At 31.6% G+C, this 15,971-nt stretch overlaps 3 protein-coding genes and 1 long non-coding RNA gene across 4 annotated transcripts; all 4 read right to left on the bottom strand.

Moving 5' to 3' along the window:
• Window positions 1-969: 969 nt before the first annotated feature.
• On the bottom strand, window positions 970-1,729 carry LOC130824967 (uncharacterized). The gene is made up of 3 exons (XM_057689991.1): window positions 1,646-1,729; window positions 1,209-1,589; window positions 970-1,122 (listed from the first exon to the last, which is right to left on the bottom strand). Exons 1-3 carry the CDS (start codon window positions 1,727-1,729, stop codon window positions 970-972), a joined length of 618 nt encoding a protein of 205 aa, XP_057545974.1.
• Window positions 1,730-2,573: 844 nt separating this feature from the next.
• On the bottom strand, window positions 2,574-4,425 carry LOC130825429 (uncharacterized). The gene is made up of 2 exons (XR_009046895.1): window positions 3,161-4,425; window positions 2,574-3,053 (listed from the first exon to the last, which is right to left on the bottom strand). It is a non-coding gene; the product is annotated as an uncharacterized LOC130825429 (long non-coding RNA).
• A 7,981-nt stretch (window positions 4,426-12,406) lies between these two features.
• Window positions 12,407-13,256, bottom strand: LOC130825428 (uncharacterized). Its single transcript, XM_057690656.1, has 2 exons — window positions 12,995-13,256; window positions 12,407-12,737 (listed from the first exon to the last, which is right to left on the bottom strand). Exons 1-2 carry the CDS (start codon window positions 13,057-13,059, stop codon window positions 12,413-12,415), a joined length of 390 nt encoding a protein of 129 aa, XP_057546639.1. The 5' UTR covers window positions 13,060-13,256; the 3' UTR covers window positions 12,407-12,412.
• Window positions 13,257-14,142: 886 nt separating this feature from the next.
• On the bottom strand, window positions 14,143-15,908 carry LOC130825426 (uncharacterized). The gene is made up of 2 exons (XM_057690653.1): window positions 14,558-15,908; window positions 14,143-14,471 (listed from the first exon to the last, which is right to left on the bottom strand). Exons 1-2 carry the CDS (start codon window positions 14,909-14,911, stop codon window positions 14,319-14,321), a joined length of 507 nt encoding a protein of 168 aa, XP_057546636.1. The 5' UTR covers window positions 14,912-15,908; the 3' UTR covers window positions 14,143-14,318.
• Window positions 15,909-15,971: the final 63 nt, after the last annotated feature.

The following is a 15,971-nucleotide window of genomic DNA, read 5'->3' as shown; positions in this document are numbered from 1 at the left end:
TCATGATGAATGCTAAAAGTATGTCTCAGCAAAGGCAATCAACATTAACAAGCATGTCCTCAACAATATAAAGACAAATTACAGAATATGTAGTGAAACAATTACATATGAACAATTACGAGTAGCAATGCAAATAAGGAAGCCATATGATTTTAAAAAAGTCTTCATGTACCCAACAAAACAACTTACTTTAAAGGCTTTAGTGCAAATAACAATACATAATTAAGTTGTTTTTTCAAATAATACTTAAGAGAGTAATAAGACTTCCAATCTAGCTTAATATCTACAAGCATTTAAGACATTTAGGACAAAGATCTCCAAACTAAAATCTCAAGTAACATGTCTCCTTCGCAGTTGATATTCTTCAAACATCTTTTGAGCAAGATTATCTCTAAACACTTTCCACTCATTACTTGATTGCGTACTAATAATGTAATTATCTTCTACATCTTCTTCATCAATTGTCTCTATATTTAGTAAATGTTCATCTACCTCATTAATAAGACTTGTTTCATCCATAATTTCATCCCTCAAAAAGTTATGAAGAATAAAACAAGCTTTGATAATTCTAATTTGAGTCTTTTTATCATAAAAACTTGGATCTGTAAGTATACTCCATCGCTTTTTCAATAACCCCAAAGCCCTTTCAATTGTGTTTCGAGCTGAAGAATGTTGTAAATTAAAAAGCTCTTTGTAACTTGTTGGAGTGGTGCCTCTCCAGAAATTCAAATGGTACCTCGTACCTCTATAATGAGCTAGAAAACCTTCAGCGTTAGCAAATCCCAAATCCACAAGAAAATACTTATCTGCAATATATAATTATTATACATATATTAGAATTTCATTTTACATTTGGTGTAAATTATTAGGTTGTTCTTACACATATAAAGTCTTACTTCTAGGAATCTTCAAACCATTAGGCCTTTGAAGAGCATCACGAAGAACGCGTGGATCCGAAGCAGAACCTTCCTAACCAGGAAAAACGTAAGTAAAACGAAGATTTGAATCACATGCAGCTAAAACATTGGTGCTAATGTCCCCCTTTCTATCTTGGTAGCGAGCTCGATCCTCAGTAGGCACATTCATTTTAATATGAGTCCCATCGAGAGCTCCAGCAACGCCCTAATATGGTTTATGCTAGTTAATACTACAAATCAAACCTCCTAAGAAAGTAAAGACATCAATTTATTTTTAATACTATAACTTACCTCAAACCTATTCCACTTTGTATCCTTTGTGTAATTTCTCTGGTTATTACATGGTTTTATATAATACTTTCCAAGCTTGAGCAGTGCTTTAAGAACTACATGAAATTGTCGACTAATAGTCTCTCCAAAACGAGCAAAGGTTGCTTGTATTGTTCTATTTCTCAAATCATGTGCAAGAACATGATGAAACATTGCAACAATTTCTTTCACTGTAACATATCTTGTAGTCACTAAACCACCCTTGGATTGTAAAATATTGCACAATTTTTCAAAACAACGTTTGTCTAGACGTAATTGCTCCCTACATATTCTATCATTCATCAACGTGTCCATCCAAATTTTTCGTCTATTCATACGTTCTTTTTGATTCCATGTTATTTCCTTTACTCCATACCTCAATCAAACCAAGGCACAATAACAGTCATGAAAAAACCTACAACCGCCATAACAACTTTCTTATCTTTATCCACATACTCCCTTGCACGTTTTCTGGATTCTTGAATACTAAGTTGATCAGACATTTTTTGTCTTCCCACAAAAAAAAAACATTTGTCACTTAGGATATATGGGAGTATTTTGCAATTAATAAGTACTTACAAATTGTATAAATTATTATTAACATTAAGAATCTTTGACACTTCTGGTAGAAGTATATGATTTAACTTTTAACCCTTTAATAATGTAAATGAAGTATATGATTTAACTCCTTACAAATTGCAATTAATAAGTTACCACTAATCAGTGATGGACAACGAAGAAAATATAAATGTTTGCGGAAAGTCTAAAGAAAATATAGCTGGTCTCCTGAAATGTCGTCTCTCTAAGGCACGTCATTCAAGCCTAACTCGTTAAAGATTAATGCTTACTTACTGTATCCTTAATGCCTATTTACATCATTCGTAATGCCTACTTATGAAATTCTTAAAGCCTACTTACAATATCCTTAATGCCTACTTACCGTATCTTTAATACTTACTTTCATCATCCTTAAATGTCTACTTAATTTATCCTTAATGCTTATTTACAATATTTTAAATGCCTACTTACAATATCTTTAATACCCTGAGTAAGTTACTCTACATATTCCTTTATAGGCCAGCCTAATAAAAGACTCTGAAAGAGATCTTCTCTCACAAGAATTTGTGAAAAAAATAATAGTATTGTTTTTCTCCCAGATCAAGTTAGGGTTGAAAATGAGATTTTATCTCAAGGTAAAGTCTAATGCTACATAATAATCAGCTCACTCGTAGTGTCATAATTATGAGAAAGTAGAAACACAATTTGATTGTAAATGATCACTATAAAACTATAATTATTTATCACTTTAATACTATACGTGATCACCGTAAGTGATCACTTTAAAAATAGTAATAATAATAATAATAATAATAATAATAATAATAATAATTAATAACAATAATAATGATAATAATAATAATAATAATAATAATAATAATAATAATAATAATAATAATAAAACACTCTCTAACCTCCCCGTTTCTCTCTCTAAAAGGCCCTCCCCTCTGGTTCCCCTTTGCTGGCCAGGCATGGTGGAACCTACCAAGTGTTGGCACCGGCTACCACTGGAAAACAGCCTGAGATTGATTCAGCCCAGACTTGCGACGTGCTCAACGCATCCACCCTTAACCCCAGCTCCTTTAATTCCCCTAGCCTTTCGATGGCATCAGAACAATCGGCCCCAAGCTGGACGTCAATTGTCCACGGAAGCACCGGAAAAGGGACTAACACCTCATCGAAGGCAGAGACAGGCGACCCAATTGAAGCAGCAGCCCAGTAGAATGCAATCCTTAACAAGGAGCATAATGGTAATACTTCTTCTATAACCTATAAAATGAAAAAAAAAATTAGTATAAAGAAAACTAAACCCTAAAATACAATTAATGAAGCATGAACAATAATGAGTTTGAGAAGTAAGCTTTAAAAAATTATACCTTGAAAATGAGCAAGAACTAAGCCAAAATTTCGTGGGTTTTCCGTGGGTTTAAGATGAGCAACAACAATGGGTTCTTCGTGGGTTTAAAACTATTAAAATTATATATCAAATACGATCAGTTGATGAACACTAGTTGCTACAGTAAAAATCGAATGAATTATTTTTCATAGGGTAGTTGAAGGGATCTAAAGATTTAAAAAACTGGACAGCAAGTATCAAACTTAAATTTCAGTTGAATAAAATTACATATTCCAAATAAAACAAGACTATATACTCCTAAAGAATTATTAATAATTAAGCATAAGAAAGAAATCAAAAATTAAATAACATCATATCGAAAATTTAAGCAAAAATTACTAACAATAACCATAATGATACTTGGCATATATTTTTCAACTTAAATTAATAACAACAACAACTAACAATATAATGGCCTTAAAAGCCAACAACACACTGATGTAGAACAATATGATTTATTAAATGTTGGATAATATTATAATATATAGAATTATTGCATTTTTTTTAACCACACCAAGTATCGAACGCCGCAGTTGTGCATTGAAATCTACCCGCCGAATAAACATAGTCACAATAACAAGTTCCGCAACACCAGTATAAGGGGCCGCATTGTTCCTTGAATCCAACACATTGTAGAGAATTGCGTCCGATTCCTTCCAGCATTATGTTAGAGAGCGGGTATGGGTCAGATGCTTGAGCAGTTTCGAGTTGGATTAGTAAAATTACAAAGGCGAACATAACTATAAACTTAAGTACTGCCATGTTCTTCATCCCCATCTTGAGTTAAGTTTTGTTTTGTGCGTGGTGTGTTGCATGGTTAAGCTGGTTGCTATTTATAGAGCCTTACGAAGGCATAGCCACCTGATTATAATGTTTTGAATTAATTAAAGCATAATATAATATACTGAATGTTTGGTTTTAATTATTAAATAGTAGACATATTTCTTAAAACATAATATGGTTTAGCTGTATTGATAATGTTTGTATTACGTAAATTATTTTATTAGTTTAACTCTTTGTGCGTGCAATATCTTAACTCAATCATTATTATTATGTATAATAAAAATCATTTTAAATTTTATCATACGTATAATAAATCATCATATAATCCAATAAAATGACCAAAATTGTAAGAAGTGCTGCTATCTTAATCCTTGAGAATATTAGATCTTAATACAAGAAGAGAGAAAATTGTAAGAAGTGCTGCTATCTTAATCCTTGATAGAAGCCTTATATTTATGTGTCACGCCTCAACATATCCTTGTAGAGCAAGAAAGCTTCATCCGTCAATATTGATCGTTGATCTGGTTAATCTGCGCCAGTTTTCAAGATCTTGATCTTAAACTCAAACTGACATTGCACTGACAACTCATATAATTATGTCATTATGTGCTGTATTTTGTTATTAACAATCATTATTGTGATGCCACGTTAGAACTCATATAAGATATTATAGCTTCATTAAAACCAGATAATACAACATATAAATCTTTATTCAAATTTTATTCTTATTTTTAGCATTAATTTAAATTTTCTTTTTCTATTTTTAGTATCAATTTAAATTGTCTTCGTATTTATAGGAAAACCTATAATTAGTATAGCAACGCAACCTATTTAATTTCAAATATTCAAATATAAACCGTGTAGTAACTAGGGCTGTAAAAACGGGTTAAAAGGTCGGAAACAGGTCGGTCAAAAACAGGTTCGGTAAAAAACGGTCGGTCAAAAGCAGGTCGTATAAGTCTTTCGGTACCGGTCGGTATCGGTCGGTTTATTCGGTACCCGGTCGAATCCGGTTTTTTTCCTTGGCGGGTGTCGGTCGGTATGGGTCCGGTATTTATCGGTCCGGTCATTACCGGAAACAGGTCACATTCGGTCGGTCAAAAACGGTTTTTTGCAGGTCGTAATCGGTATACAGATCATAACCGGGCGGTCAAAATCGGTAATCGGTCGGTCACAATCGGTATGCGGGTCAGAATCGGTCGGTCACAATCGGTCGGTTTTGGTCGGTATCGGTTCAGTTCAATTTAGTTGAACCGGGATTCAGTTCTGTTCAGTTCAGTTTTGGTTGGTATCGGTTCGGTTCAATTCAGTTAAACCGATATTCCGGTTAATTTGGTTGATATCGGTTCAGTTCAATTCATTTAAACCATGATTTAATTCAGTTCAATTATGTTCCAATTATTCTGTTCCAATTTGGTAAAAAATCGCATCGTGTTGCCTCATAATGTCATTGATCATGCGTTTATCCATGATGGGAATGATATATAGAAGGTGGAACCTCACATCATGTTTTTTAGATGTCGTTAGGTTATGAGTTTTATGACATCAAATTCAACTAATCAACTCCGTCTAAGTTAATTAATAGATCATAACATGTTAATTGATCGACTTCATCTAATATCAATTAGACAATTACAATTTACAACAATAATATGTTATTAATGTCACAATGTAAGTTTGTTAGATTGTCTTAATAATATATCTTCATCACTGATTGAATTGACCTTCGTTTGTCCATGGGGTGTGTTATTTTCAACTAATGTGATCGGTCATAATGATATGACTTGTTCTCATATATCTAAACCGTTTAAGTTTATACGAGATCTTATTTTGCTGCGTGGATGAAGTCAACAATGTATTATAAAGTCGATCCAAGTTATTCGATTTGTTTTTCATTATAGTTCATTCTATTTAAGTTAAATAATCGATCATCTACGCTGATAAGTTTGATTTTAAACGAACTCTATTTAAGTTAATTAATATATTTGATCATAGGTCTGGTTATTTCAACTTGATAAATTGATTATAATTGATATATATTTGATCATATCAGGTTAATTATTTTCAATTTGATAAATCATGTTGTTATCAATGTTGAGAATGATAGAAGGTGAAACCTCACATCAAGTTTTTATAAATGTGGTTAAGTTATGAGTTTAATATATATATTCAACTAATCAACTTCGTCTAAGCTAAGTTAATTAATAGATCATAACATGTTATTACAGTCACAATGTGAGTTTGTTAGATTGTCTTAATAATCTATCTTCATCATTGATCTGAATTGACCCTTGTTAGCCCATGGGTGTGTTATTTTAAGCTAATGTGATCAATCTATCTAATCAATCTAGCTGCCAGCGATCTAAGTTAATTGATTGGTTTTTCATTCTATTTCGTCCTATCTAAGTCAATCATGACAAGTTAACATGTAAATCCATCTACGTTGATATGTTTGATTTTAAATGAGGTTTTCGAAAACTAATCAACTCGATTTAAGTTAATTAATTTATTTGATCATAAGTCTAATTTTTCAACTTGATAAATCGGTTATAATTAATTAATATATTTGATCATATCATGTTAATTATTTCTATTTGATAAATCAACTCGTGAATTATTCTAACGATTATCTTTTTGGGTGTAATTTATAGACTTTTCAATTTCAATATAGAATTATATAAATACCAATAACATTATAACATTGTTTTTTTTTGGCAAATAAAATAATAGTTGCATAATTAGAAGTATATATATATATATATATTTTAGAAATAAGAAAGAAAGAGGTTTATTTATTAAAATTAAGAAGTTTATTTAGAAACCATTAAATCAATGAATTACTCATATTTTAAAAAAAAAATTTAGTTGTAAAAAAAAAAAACACATAAGATTATCCCATTGGTACACAACCTCAATACATGGATTGTCAACTTGGCAAAAGGCATGATAAATCATAACCCTTCATTTTGAAATCAATTAATCTAAACCATTGATTAAACATACTCTAATATATTTAAAAAAAAAAAAACTAATATGAACCGTTAGATCAAGGGATCTAATCTAAACCGTTGATAAGCCCAAACCCTAACTTTCATCCACTTTCCTCATTTTCCACTCTCTCCTCACATGGCTGTCCATAACGGCTCTCTCTCTCTCTTTCACTCACTGATATCTCTCTCTCTACTCTCGTCTCTACTCAGTACTACTACTCACTGATATCGGGCTCGTCTCTTTCACTCACTGATATCTCTCTCTCTACTCTCGTCTCGTCTCTAATCCAGGTATTTTGTATTTTTTTTCTTTGTTGTTCATTTTTTGTTCATGTTCAATTCTAGGTTTTTGTTAATTTTTTTTTTCTGGGTTGTTTTCTATTTTTTTGTTCGTATGATGAATGTTTGGGTTAATTTGCTAAATCAGTTGCTAGATTCATACAAAATGGTGGTTCTGAAATTTTGTTCGTATGATGAATGTTTGGGTTAATTTGCTAAATCAGTTGCTAGATTCATACAAAATGGTGGTTCTGAAATTTTGTTCGTATGATGAATGTTTGATAAGATCTTAATACTAAATCAACCTCTTCACTTGTCTTTACTTAACCTTTGAATAAAGGAGATTTGTATGGCAATCTCCTTCAACTACCCATTTATCTTTCATTCTTTTTCTCCAATAAAGATTTAGATTAGAAACTTCTTCTATAGTAGACTTGACTTCGGTATTCTTGAACCAAACTCATTACTATTTATCTCTCTAAAATGGTGGTTCTGAAATTTTGTTCGTATTGACTGATTTTGATTAAAGTATCTTCTTGATGTTTATAGGAAATTTTGGTCTGACTAATATAAATTCAAATGTACTGTTTATCTTCTTGATGTTTTTAAAGTCGTTTTTTGCGCTCTAATTTTTTTTTTTAAGGTATGGCTGACCCTGCTGTGGCTGTCCCCGAACAAAGAAGAGTTGTTAAACATAAAAAAATTACGTCACCGGTTTGGGATCAGTACCATGTATCGTACCCCAATGACGTACGGACGGTAAAGTGTAAATACTGCGATTATGAGGCGGCAGCACCAGGTAGTGCAGGTACAACTAATTATAAACGTCATACTGAGGGCTGTAAAGGTTATAAAGAGTTCATAAAAAATAACCCAAACGCTAATGTTGTGTATGATCATGATACTTACGTGCTTAAGTTTGCTGATTCGATATTATATCATGGATATTGTTTGAGTATGGTAGAGCATATTAAAACTAGAGAATTGCATCGTTGGTTAAATCCTAATGTCAAAGATGTGTCTAGATATACGATAACTAAATGCGTAATGGGTGAACATGAAAAGTACAAAAAACTAGTATTTGACAATATGCAATCTTGTAAGAGTCGTATATGCTTAACTTGTGATGGATGGACAGCATGTACTTCGCGTTCATATTTTGCCCTTACTGCCCATTTCATCGATGATGATTATAAATTGCATTCCCTTTTGTTAAATTTTCGCCGTTTTCCCCCACCCCACGATGGTGAATCTATATTCATGTTTGTGAAAGGTTTGTTGAATGACTGGAATATAGGTAGAAAAGTTTTTTCAATCACACTTGATAATGCTTCCTCTAATAATAGGATGGTTGAAAAACTAAAACGTGATTTGCACTCCTCTTCTCCTCTCCCTTTAGATGGCAAGTATTTTCATATAAGGTGTTGTGCTCATATTTTGAACCTTATTGTTAAAAAGGGTTTGAAACTTGTTGATAATTCCGTGACTAAGTTACGTTCGGTTGTTATATATGTTGATTCTTCTGATTTTCGACTTACAAATTTTGAGAAAGCTAAAATTGATAAAGGTTTGCAATCAAAGGGTAAATTAGTTTTGGATGTTTCCACTAGATGGAACTCTACTTATGACATGATTCATAGGGCTCTTGAGGTAAAGGATGCTATTGATTTATATCTTGTTCGTGAAAGGGATATTGATGTTGATATTATTTCTGAGAATGAGTGGGATACAATTCAAGATATTTGTGATTTTCTTGAGCCATTCTATGAGATTACCAAGCTTTTTTCTGGTTCAAAATATCCCACTGCAAATTTGTACCTTTCTTGCATAATATGTATTGAAAAGATTTTGACTGATTCCCACCAAGATCCTAGTGATGCTGTGAGAAAGATGGCTGCTCCTATGTGGGAAATGTTTGATAAATATTGGTCCGATCATTCTATGGTTCTGTCTTTTGCCTTTTTACTTGATCCACGTTTTAAGATGACTTTCCTTAGTGATTATTATTCTATGCTGTATGTACCTACTGCGGTTGAACAAAAGGTAAATGATGTGCTTGCTGCGTTTGTTGCTTTATATGAATGTTATATGAATACCACTCAATCTGCTCCTGTTGCACCCTCTCCGTCAAACCTTGGTCCTCCTCGTCCGTTCCAAATGCGCAAGTTACGTCATGATTTTCCTCGTATTTCTGCATCTAGGACGGCGAGAGGTGATGTGGACTCTTATTTGGCCATGTCTCTTGTTGTTGATTATGATGGTTTTGATGTTCTTGAATATTGGAAGGGACAGTCTACCTCTTATCCAACACTCGCACTAATGGCTAGAGATATTCTAGCCATTCCAATTACTTCTGTTGCATCTGAATCTGCTTTTAGTGTTGGTGGTCGGATCCTTAACAAATTGAGATCTTCTTTGTTACCAAAAAATGTTGAAATTTTGGTGACAACGTGAAATTGGCTATTTGGGTTTGAACCCGAGGAAAATGCGAAGGAGATATTAAGTGTTATTGAGGAAAATAACACTGATCATGATGATAATGCTTCAGGTAAGTGTAGTGCTCTATGAAGATTTTTTTCTTGTAATTTGGTTTTTTACCAAATTATCATATCTGAGCGCCCAATTTATATTTTATAATTAATTTATATTTTTTTTATTTTATTTATTATAACTTTCTGTCGTTTTTCCATCTCATACTCTTAATCATAATACTCAGTATCTGAAAGTTGTTACTTTTATATGATCTTAAGGTACACTAAGTTTGGTGGAGCAGTTCCTTACAGATTATTGAAAGGCGGTGTCGCATTGAGGACTAGGAGCAGGAGATCTAAGGTGGTGATGGAAGAGGAGGAAGAAGATGAAAGTGATGAAATGAGTTATACTTCTAAGAAAATTAAAGAAAAGAATGTGTCTGTTACTCCTAAAAAGAGGAGTAAAAAAAATGGGGATAACAAGGGTTCTGTTTCTCCAAATGGGTCTCGGAGTTCTCCAAGATTGAGGCAGAAATATAATTAGTTTAGTTTTGCAATTTCTTATGCATAACTAAAATTTGGAAAAGACTTTTTGTGTAGTTAGGATTATTGATGTTTATATTATTGGTAGGGAAAAAAATGTAATGGATCTATTTTAAATTTCGTCTAAACTATTAAATGAAATGAAAGTGGTTTATCAATTTCATAGGTTAATATTTTGTATTGGTTTATATTGTTATATGTTGATTTTAATACAGTATTAATTAGTCAGGAAATTAACCTGAACTTGGTAATTATATTGGTTGCAAAGTATGAACTATGTTTATGCAATTTTGCAATTTCTGAGTTTTGTAAAATTTATACTTAATTTTTTAGAAAAGAAAAAGGCTTTACTAAATTACTGAGTTAATATATATTAACTTATAATTTATATATTTATTTTATAAAAATTTATATTTAATTTAATTTTTATCATATAGAAATAATATAATTAAGTTTAATTTAATTATTTTATATAAAATTTTATTATATTTTGACAACTTAGAAGAATTATGTAGATAAGTTCGGTCCAAAACAGGTTCGGTACAAAACAGGTTCGGTACAAAACAGGTTCCAGGTTCGGTATAATACAGGTTCGGTACAATATAGATTCGGTCAAAAACGGTCGGTTAAAAACGGGTATTAAGCGGGTCGAAAACAGGTTTCGGTCTGAAAACATGTTCGGTATCGGTCGGTCACGGTATGATAAAAACAGGTCGAAAACGGTTTTCGGTTTAAAACAGGTTCGGTACCGGTCGGTTTCGGTATGTGTAAAACAGGTCGGAAACGGTTTCGGTCACCATTCGGGTTCGGTAGCGGTCGGTATCTGGTCACTTGTATTCGGTCAAAAACGGGTTCGGTATCGGTCGGTAACAAGTCGGTAAAACAGGTTTCTGACCACATTTACAGCCCTAGTAATAACATAATCAACGTGTAATGTATTCAAACATTTAAATATCTTGAGCAGACGTTTATTTTAAAACTCAAATTTAAAATACAAATATAATTCAAGTATTTCAATGTCTTAAACATACGTTCCTTTTATTTAATTCAAATTAAATATAATCTTATCCAATTATAATAATCATTTAAATATAAATTCAAACGTAATTACAACCTTATCCAAATACAATAAACTTAAGTCATTTAAACATAGTTTAAACTTAATTCAATATGTATTTCGGACTTAAAATATGTATCAATAAAACATTTAATATTTAATATGATTTTGGACTTACTTAAACAGTTAAATATAATTTCTTAATTTATTGTTTAACTTAATATGTGTTTTGAATTATCATCACTTAAGATAATTGAGTCTTCAAATTTAAAAGCCTACCAAAAAACATTATTATAGGACCTTCTAACTGAATTATTTATGTGGGGAATTGCAAATTGTATTAATATAAATATAGAATCACCATTACTTAATGTATGTGTCATTATTTTCATAAATGCTATAGCAAAACTACGCACATGGTTTCTCATAAATGGCATAACCCCACATTTTACGTGGATAATATGTTGTATAAGAAGCAAACATTCAAAACTGTGCAATGCAATGCCGTAGCAATGAGATGAGATTTTTAACGCTCATATTTTGAAGGTTAATTATTACTTTTATTCTTAATTTTTTTAAGGTTAAATGTCAATTAAGGGATGTGATTATTGTTCTGATTTGCTAATTGTTACCTTTATCCTTAGATAGCGTTTGGAAACCAAGAATTGAATTGAATTTTTCAGAATTTAATTTTGAATTTCTAAATTTTGAATTTCAATTTCAAATTTATTGTTTGGAAAATCTTAGAATTTACAATTTCATAATTACAAATCCTAAAATTTGTTTGGAATCAATGAGATTTTCAATTTCTAAGTTTCAAATTCTAACATTGTTTGGCAAAAATGAAGAATTACAATTCTTGATTTCAATAGTAACATTTAATCAAACATAATGGTTCAAAATCTTTTTTGGAAAAATATAGTCAATACCACTCTAAACACATCCAAACTGTCCATATAAACAAAAATAAAATTTGAAAAAAACTACTCAAGAATTAAGACATAGTAACACCCAGTCTAATTTCTCATTTTCTGGTAGTTCCTTTAACATAACAAACTCTTCTGTATCCTTCAAAAACAGATTTGTTGTCTTCAAGACTTCATGTCGATCTAGTCCGGCAACCTTTGAAACAACATCATAAACCTCTTTGGAATCGGGCTTAGGTGGAAGTTTGTTTGATTGTAGATAGTTTTCAAACGACTCTGTAAATCTAGAAATAACATCCACGATAGAATCTTTCTTTGACCTCTTGTTAGATGATGCAGAGTTTGCCTCAGATGCACTGCAAGTTTCATTTTCTTTCTCCATAGCTGCCACAGATTCTTTATGTTGCTCAGCTTCTTGACCCGTAGCTCTATCCATGGCAAATAGTGTGCATATTGCATCCCAATGATCGATATTCTTATTTCTATAAGCAGACGCCACGGGATTGACCTATTTAAAAAAATTACTAGATAAATTTTATAAAGATAAAAAATACAAGTTATTTATACTTCTATTTATTTACTATAAAAAGTATCACAAGCACTAACAATAATATAAAAACCAAGGGCCGAAAATAATACAAAAGACAAAGACAAGCAAAGACTGAAAATAAGGTGGAGAATTTTAATAGATGATAATATGAAATTGAAACTAATTAAGAACATTACTAGCAAATATTTAGATGAAGTCAATTTATGAGATAGTACCTTACAATAGGCACTTTATTCCTCGTGGTCTTCAATTGGGATAATAAGCATCTTCTTATCATCATCCCACTTACACTTGGTGTAAGTGCGAATATCTATGATAACTGAATGATGTTTCTTCCATACTTTGATTTGATTCTTTACATGTTCGGTGGTAGCCAATAAACCCAATTGGTTCCTTAGGTTATCAGCAATAGCATGATATGCTTGAGGTTTGAATTCTCCATCCCCCTTATTTCCTTCACTGATTTGCTCAAACAAAGTGGAGATAAGTATAGCATCCATTTTTTGGTTCCAAGTAAGATAAGATCGTTTTGGTTGTTTTTGTGGTACCATTGGCTCTTTTTCGGGTCTCTTCATGATGAATGCTAAAAGTATGTCTCAGCAAAGGCAATCAACATTAACAAGCATGTCCTCAACAATATAAAGACAAATTACAGAATATGTAGTGAAACAATTACATATGAACAATTACGAGTAGCAGTGCAAATAAGGAAGCCATATGATTTTAAAAAAGTCTTCATGTACCCAACAAAACAACCTACTTTAGAGGCTTTAGTGCAAATAACAATACATAATTAAGTTGTTTTTTCAAATAATACTTAAGAGAATAATAAGACTTCCAATCTAGCTTAATATCTACAAGCATTTAAGACATTTAGGACAAAGATCTCCTAACTAAAATCTCAAGTAACATGTCTCCTTCGCAGTTGATATTCTTCAAACATCTTTTGAGCAAGATTATCTCTAAACACTTTCCACTCATTACTTGATTGCGTACTAATAATGTAATCATCTTCTACATCTTCTTCATCAATTGTCTCTATATTTAGTAAATCTTCATCTACCTCATTAATAAGACTTGTTTCATCCATAATTTCATCCCTCAAAAAGTTATGAAGAATAAAACAAGCGTTGATAATTCTAATTTGAGTCATTTATCATAAAAACTTAGATCTCTAAGTATATTCCATCGCTTTTTCAATAACCCCAAAGCCCTTTCAATTGTGTTTCGAGCTGAAAAATGTTGTAAATTAAAAAGCTCTTTATAATTTGTTGGAGTGGTGCCTCTCCAGAAATTCAAATGGTACCTCGTACCTCTATAATGAGCTAGAAAACCTTCAGGGTTAGCAAATCCCAAATCCACAAGAAAATACTTATCTGCATTATATAATTATTATACATATATTAGCATTTCATTTTACATTTGGTGTAAATTAATAGGTTGTTCTTACACATATAAAGTCTTACTTCTAGGAATCTTCAAACCATTAGGCCTTTGAAGAGCATCACGAAGAACGCGTGGATCCGAAGCAGAACCTTCCTAACCAGGCAAAACGTAAGTAAAACGAAGATTTGAATCACATGCAGCTAAAACATTGGTGCTAATGTCCCCCTTTCTATCTCGGTATCGAGCTCGATCCTCAGTAGGCACAGTCATTTTAATATGAGTCCCATCGAGAGCTCCAGCAACGCCCTAATATGGTTTATGCTAGTTAATACTACAAATCAAACCTCCTAAGAAAGTAAAGACATCAATTTATTTTTAATACTATAACTTACCTCAAACCTATTCCACTTTGTATCCTTTGTGTAATTGCTCTGGTTATTACATGGTTTTATATAATACTTTCCAAGCTTGAGCAGTGCTTTAAGAACTACATGGAATTGTCGACTAATAGTCTCTCCAAAACGTGCAAAGGTTGCTTGTAATGTTCTATTTTTCAAATCATGTGCAAGAACATGAAGAAACATTGCAACAATTTCTTTCACTGTAACATATCTTGTAGTCACTAAACCACCCTTGGATTGTAAAATATTGCACAATTTTTCAAAACAACATTTGTCTAGACGTAATTGCTCCCTACATATTATATCATTCATCAACGTGTCCATCCAAATAGTTCGTCTATTCATACGTTCTTGTTGATTCCATGTTATTTCCTTTACTCCATACCTCAATCAAACCAAGGCACAATAACAGTCATGAAAAAACCTACAACCGCCATAACAACTTTCTTATCTTTATCCACATACTCCCTTGCACGTTTTCTGGATTCTTGAATACTAAGTTGATCAGACATTTTTTGTCTTCCCACAAAAAAAAAACATTTGTCACTTAGGATATATGGGAGTATTTTGCAATTAATAAGTACTTACAAATTGTATAAATTATTATTAACATTAAGAATCTTTGACACTTCTGGTAGAAGTATATGATTTAACTTTTAACCCTTTAATAATGTAAATGAAGTATACGATTTAACTCCTTACAAATTGCAATTAATAAGTTACCACTAATCAGTGATGGACAACGAAGAAAATATAAATGTTTGCGGAAAGTCTAAAGAAAATATAGCTGGTCTCCTGAAATGTCGTCTCTCTAAGGCACGTCACTCAAGCCTAACTCGTTAAAGATTAATGCTTACTTACTGTATCCTTAATGCCTATTTACATCATTCGTAATGCCTACTTATGAAATTATTAAAGCCTACTTACAATATTCTTAATGCCTACTTACCGTATCTTTAATACTTACTTTCATCATCCTTAAATGTCTACTTACTTTATCCTTAATGCCTATTTACAATATTTTAAACGCCTACTTACAATATCTTTAATACCCTGAGTCAGTTACTCTACATTTTCCTTTATAGGCCAGCCTAATAAAAGACTCTGAAAGAGATCTTCTCTCACAAGAATTTGTGAAAAAAATAATAGTATTGTTTTTCTCCCAGATCAAGTTAGGGTTGAAAATGAGATTTTATCTCAAGCTAAAGTCTAATGCTACATAATAATCAGCTCACTCGTAGTGTCATAATTATGAGAAAGTAAAAACACAATTTGATTGTAAATGATCACTATAAAACTATAATTATTTATCACTTTAATACTATACGTAATCAACGTAAGTGATCACTTTAAAAATAGTAATAATAATAATAATAATAATAATTAATAACAATAATAATAATAA

The sequence above is a fragment of the Amaranthus tricolor genome, chromosome 10 (genome assembly GCF_026212465.1).
Source record: "Amaranthus tricolor cultivar Red isolate AtriRed21 chromosome 10, ASM2621246v1, whole genome shotgun sequence".
Lineage (NCBI taxonomy): Eukaryota > Viridiplantae > Streptophyta > Magnoliopsida > Caryophyllales > Amaranthaceae > Amaranthus > Amaranthus tricolor.
The sequence above is the reverse complement of the archived record's forward strand: the minus strand, read 5'-3'. Positions and strand labels throughout refer to the sequence as shown.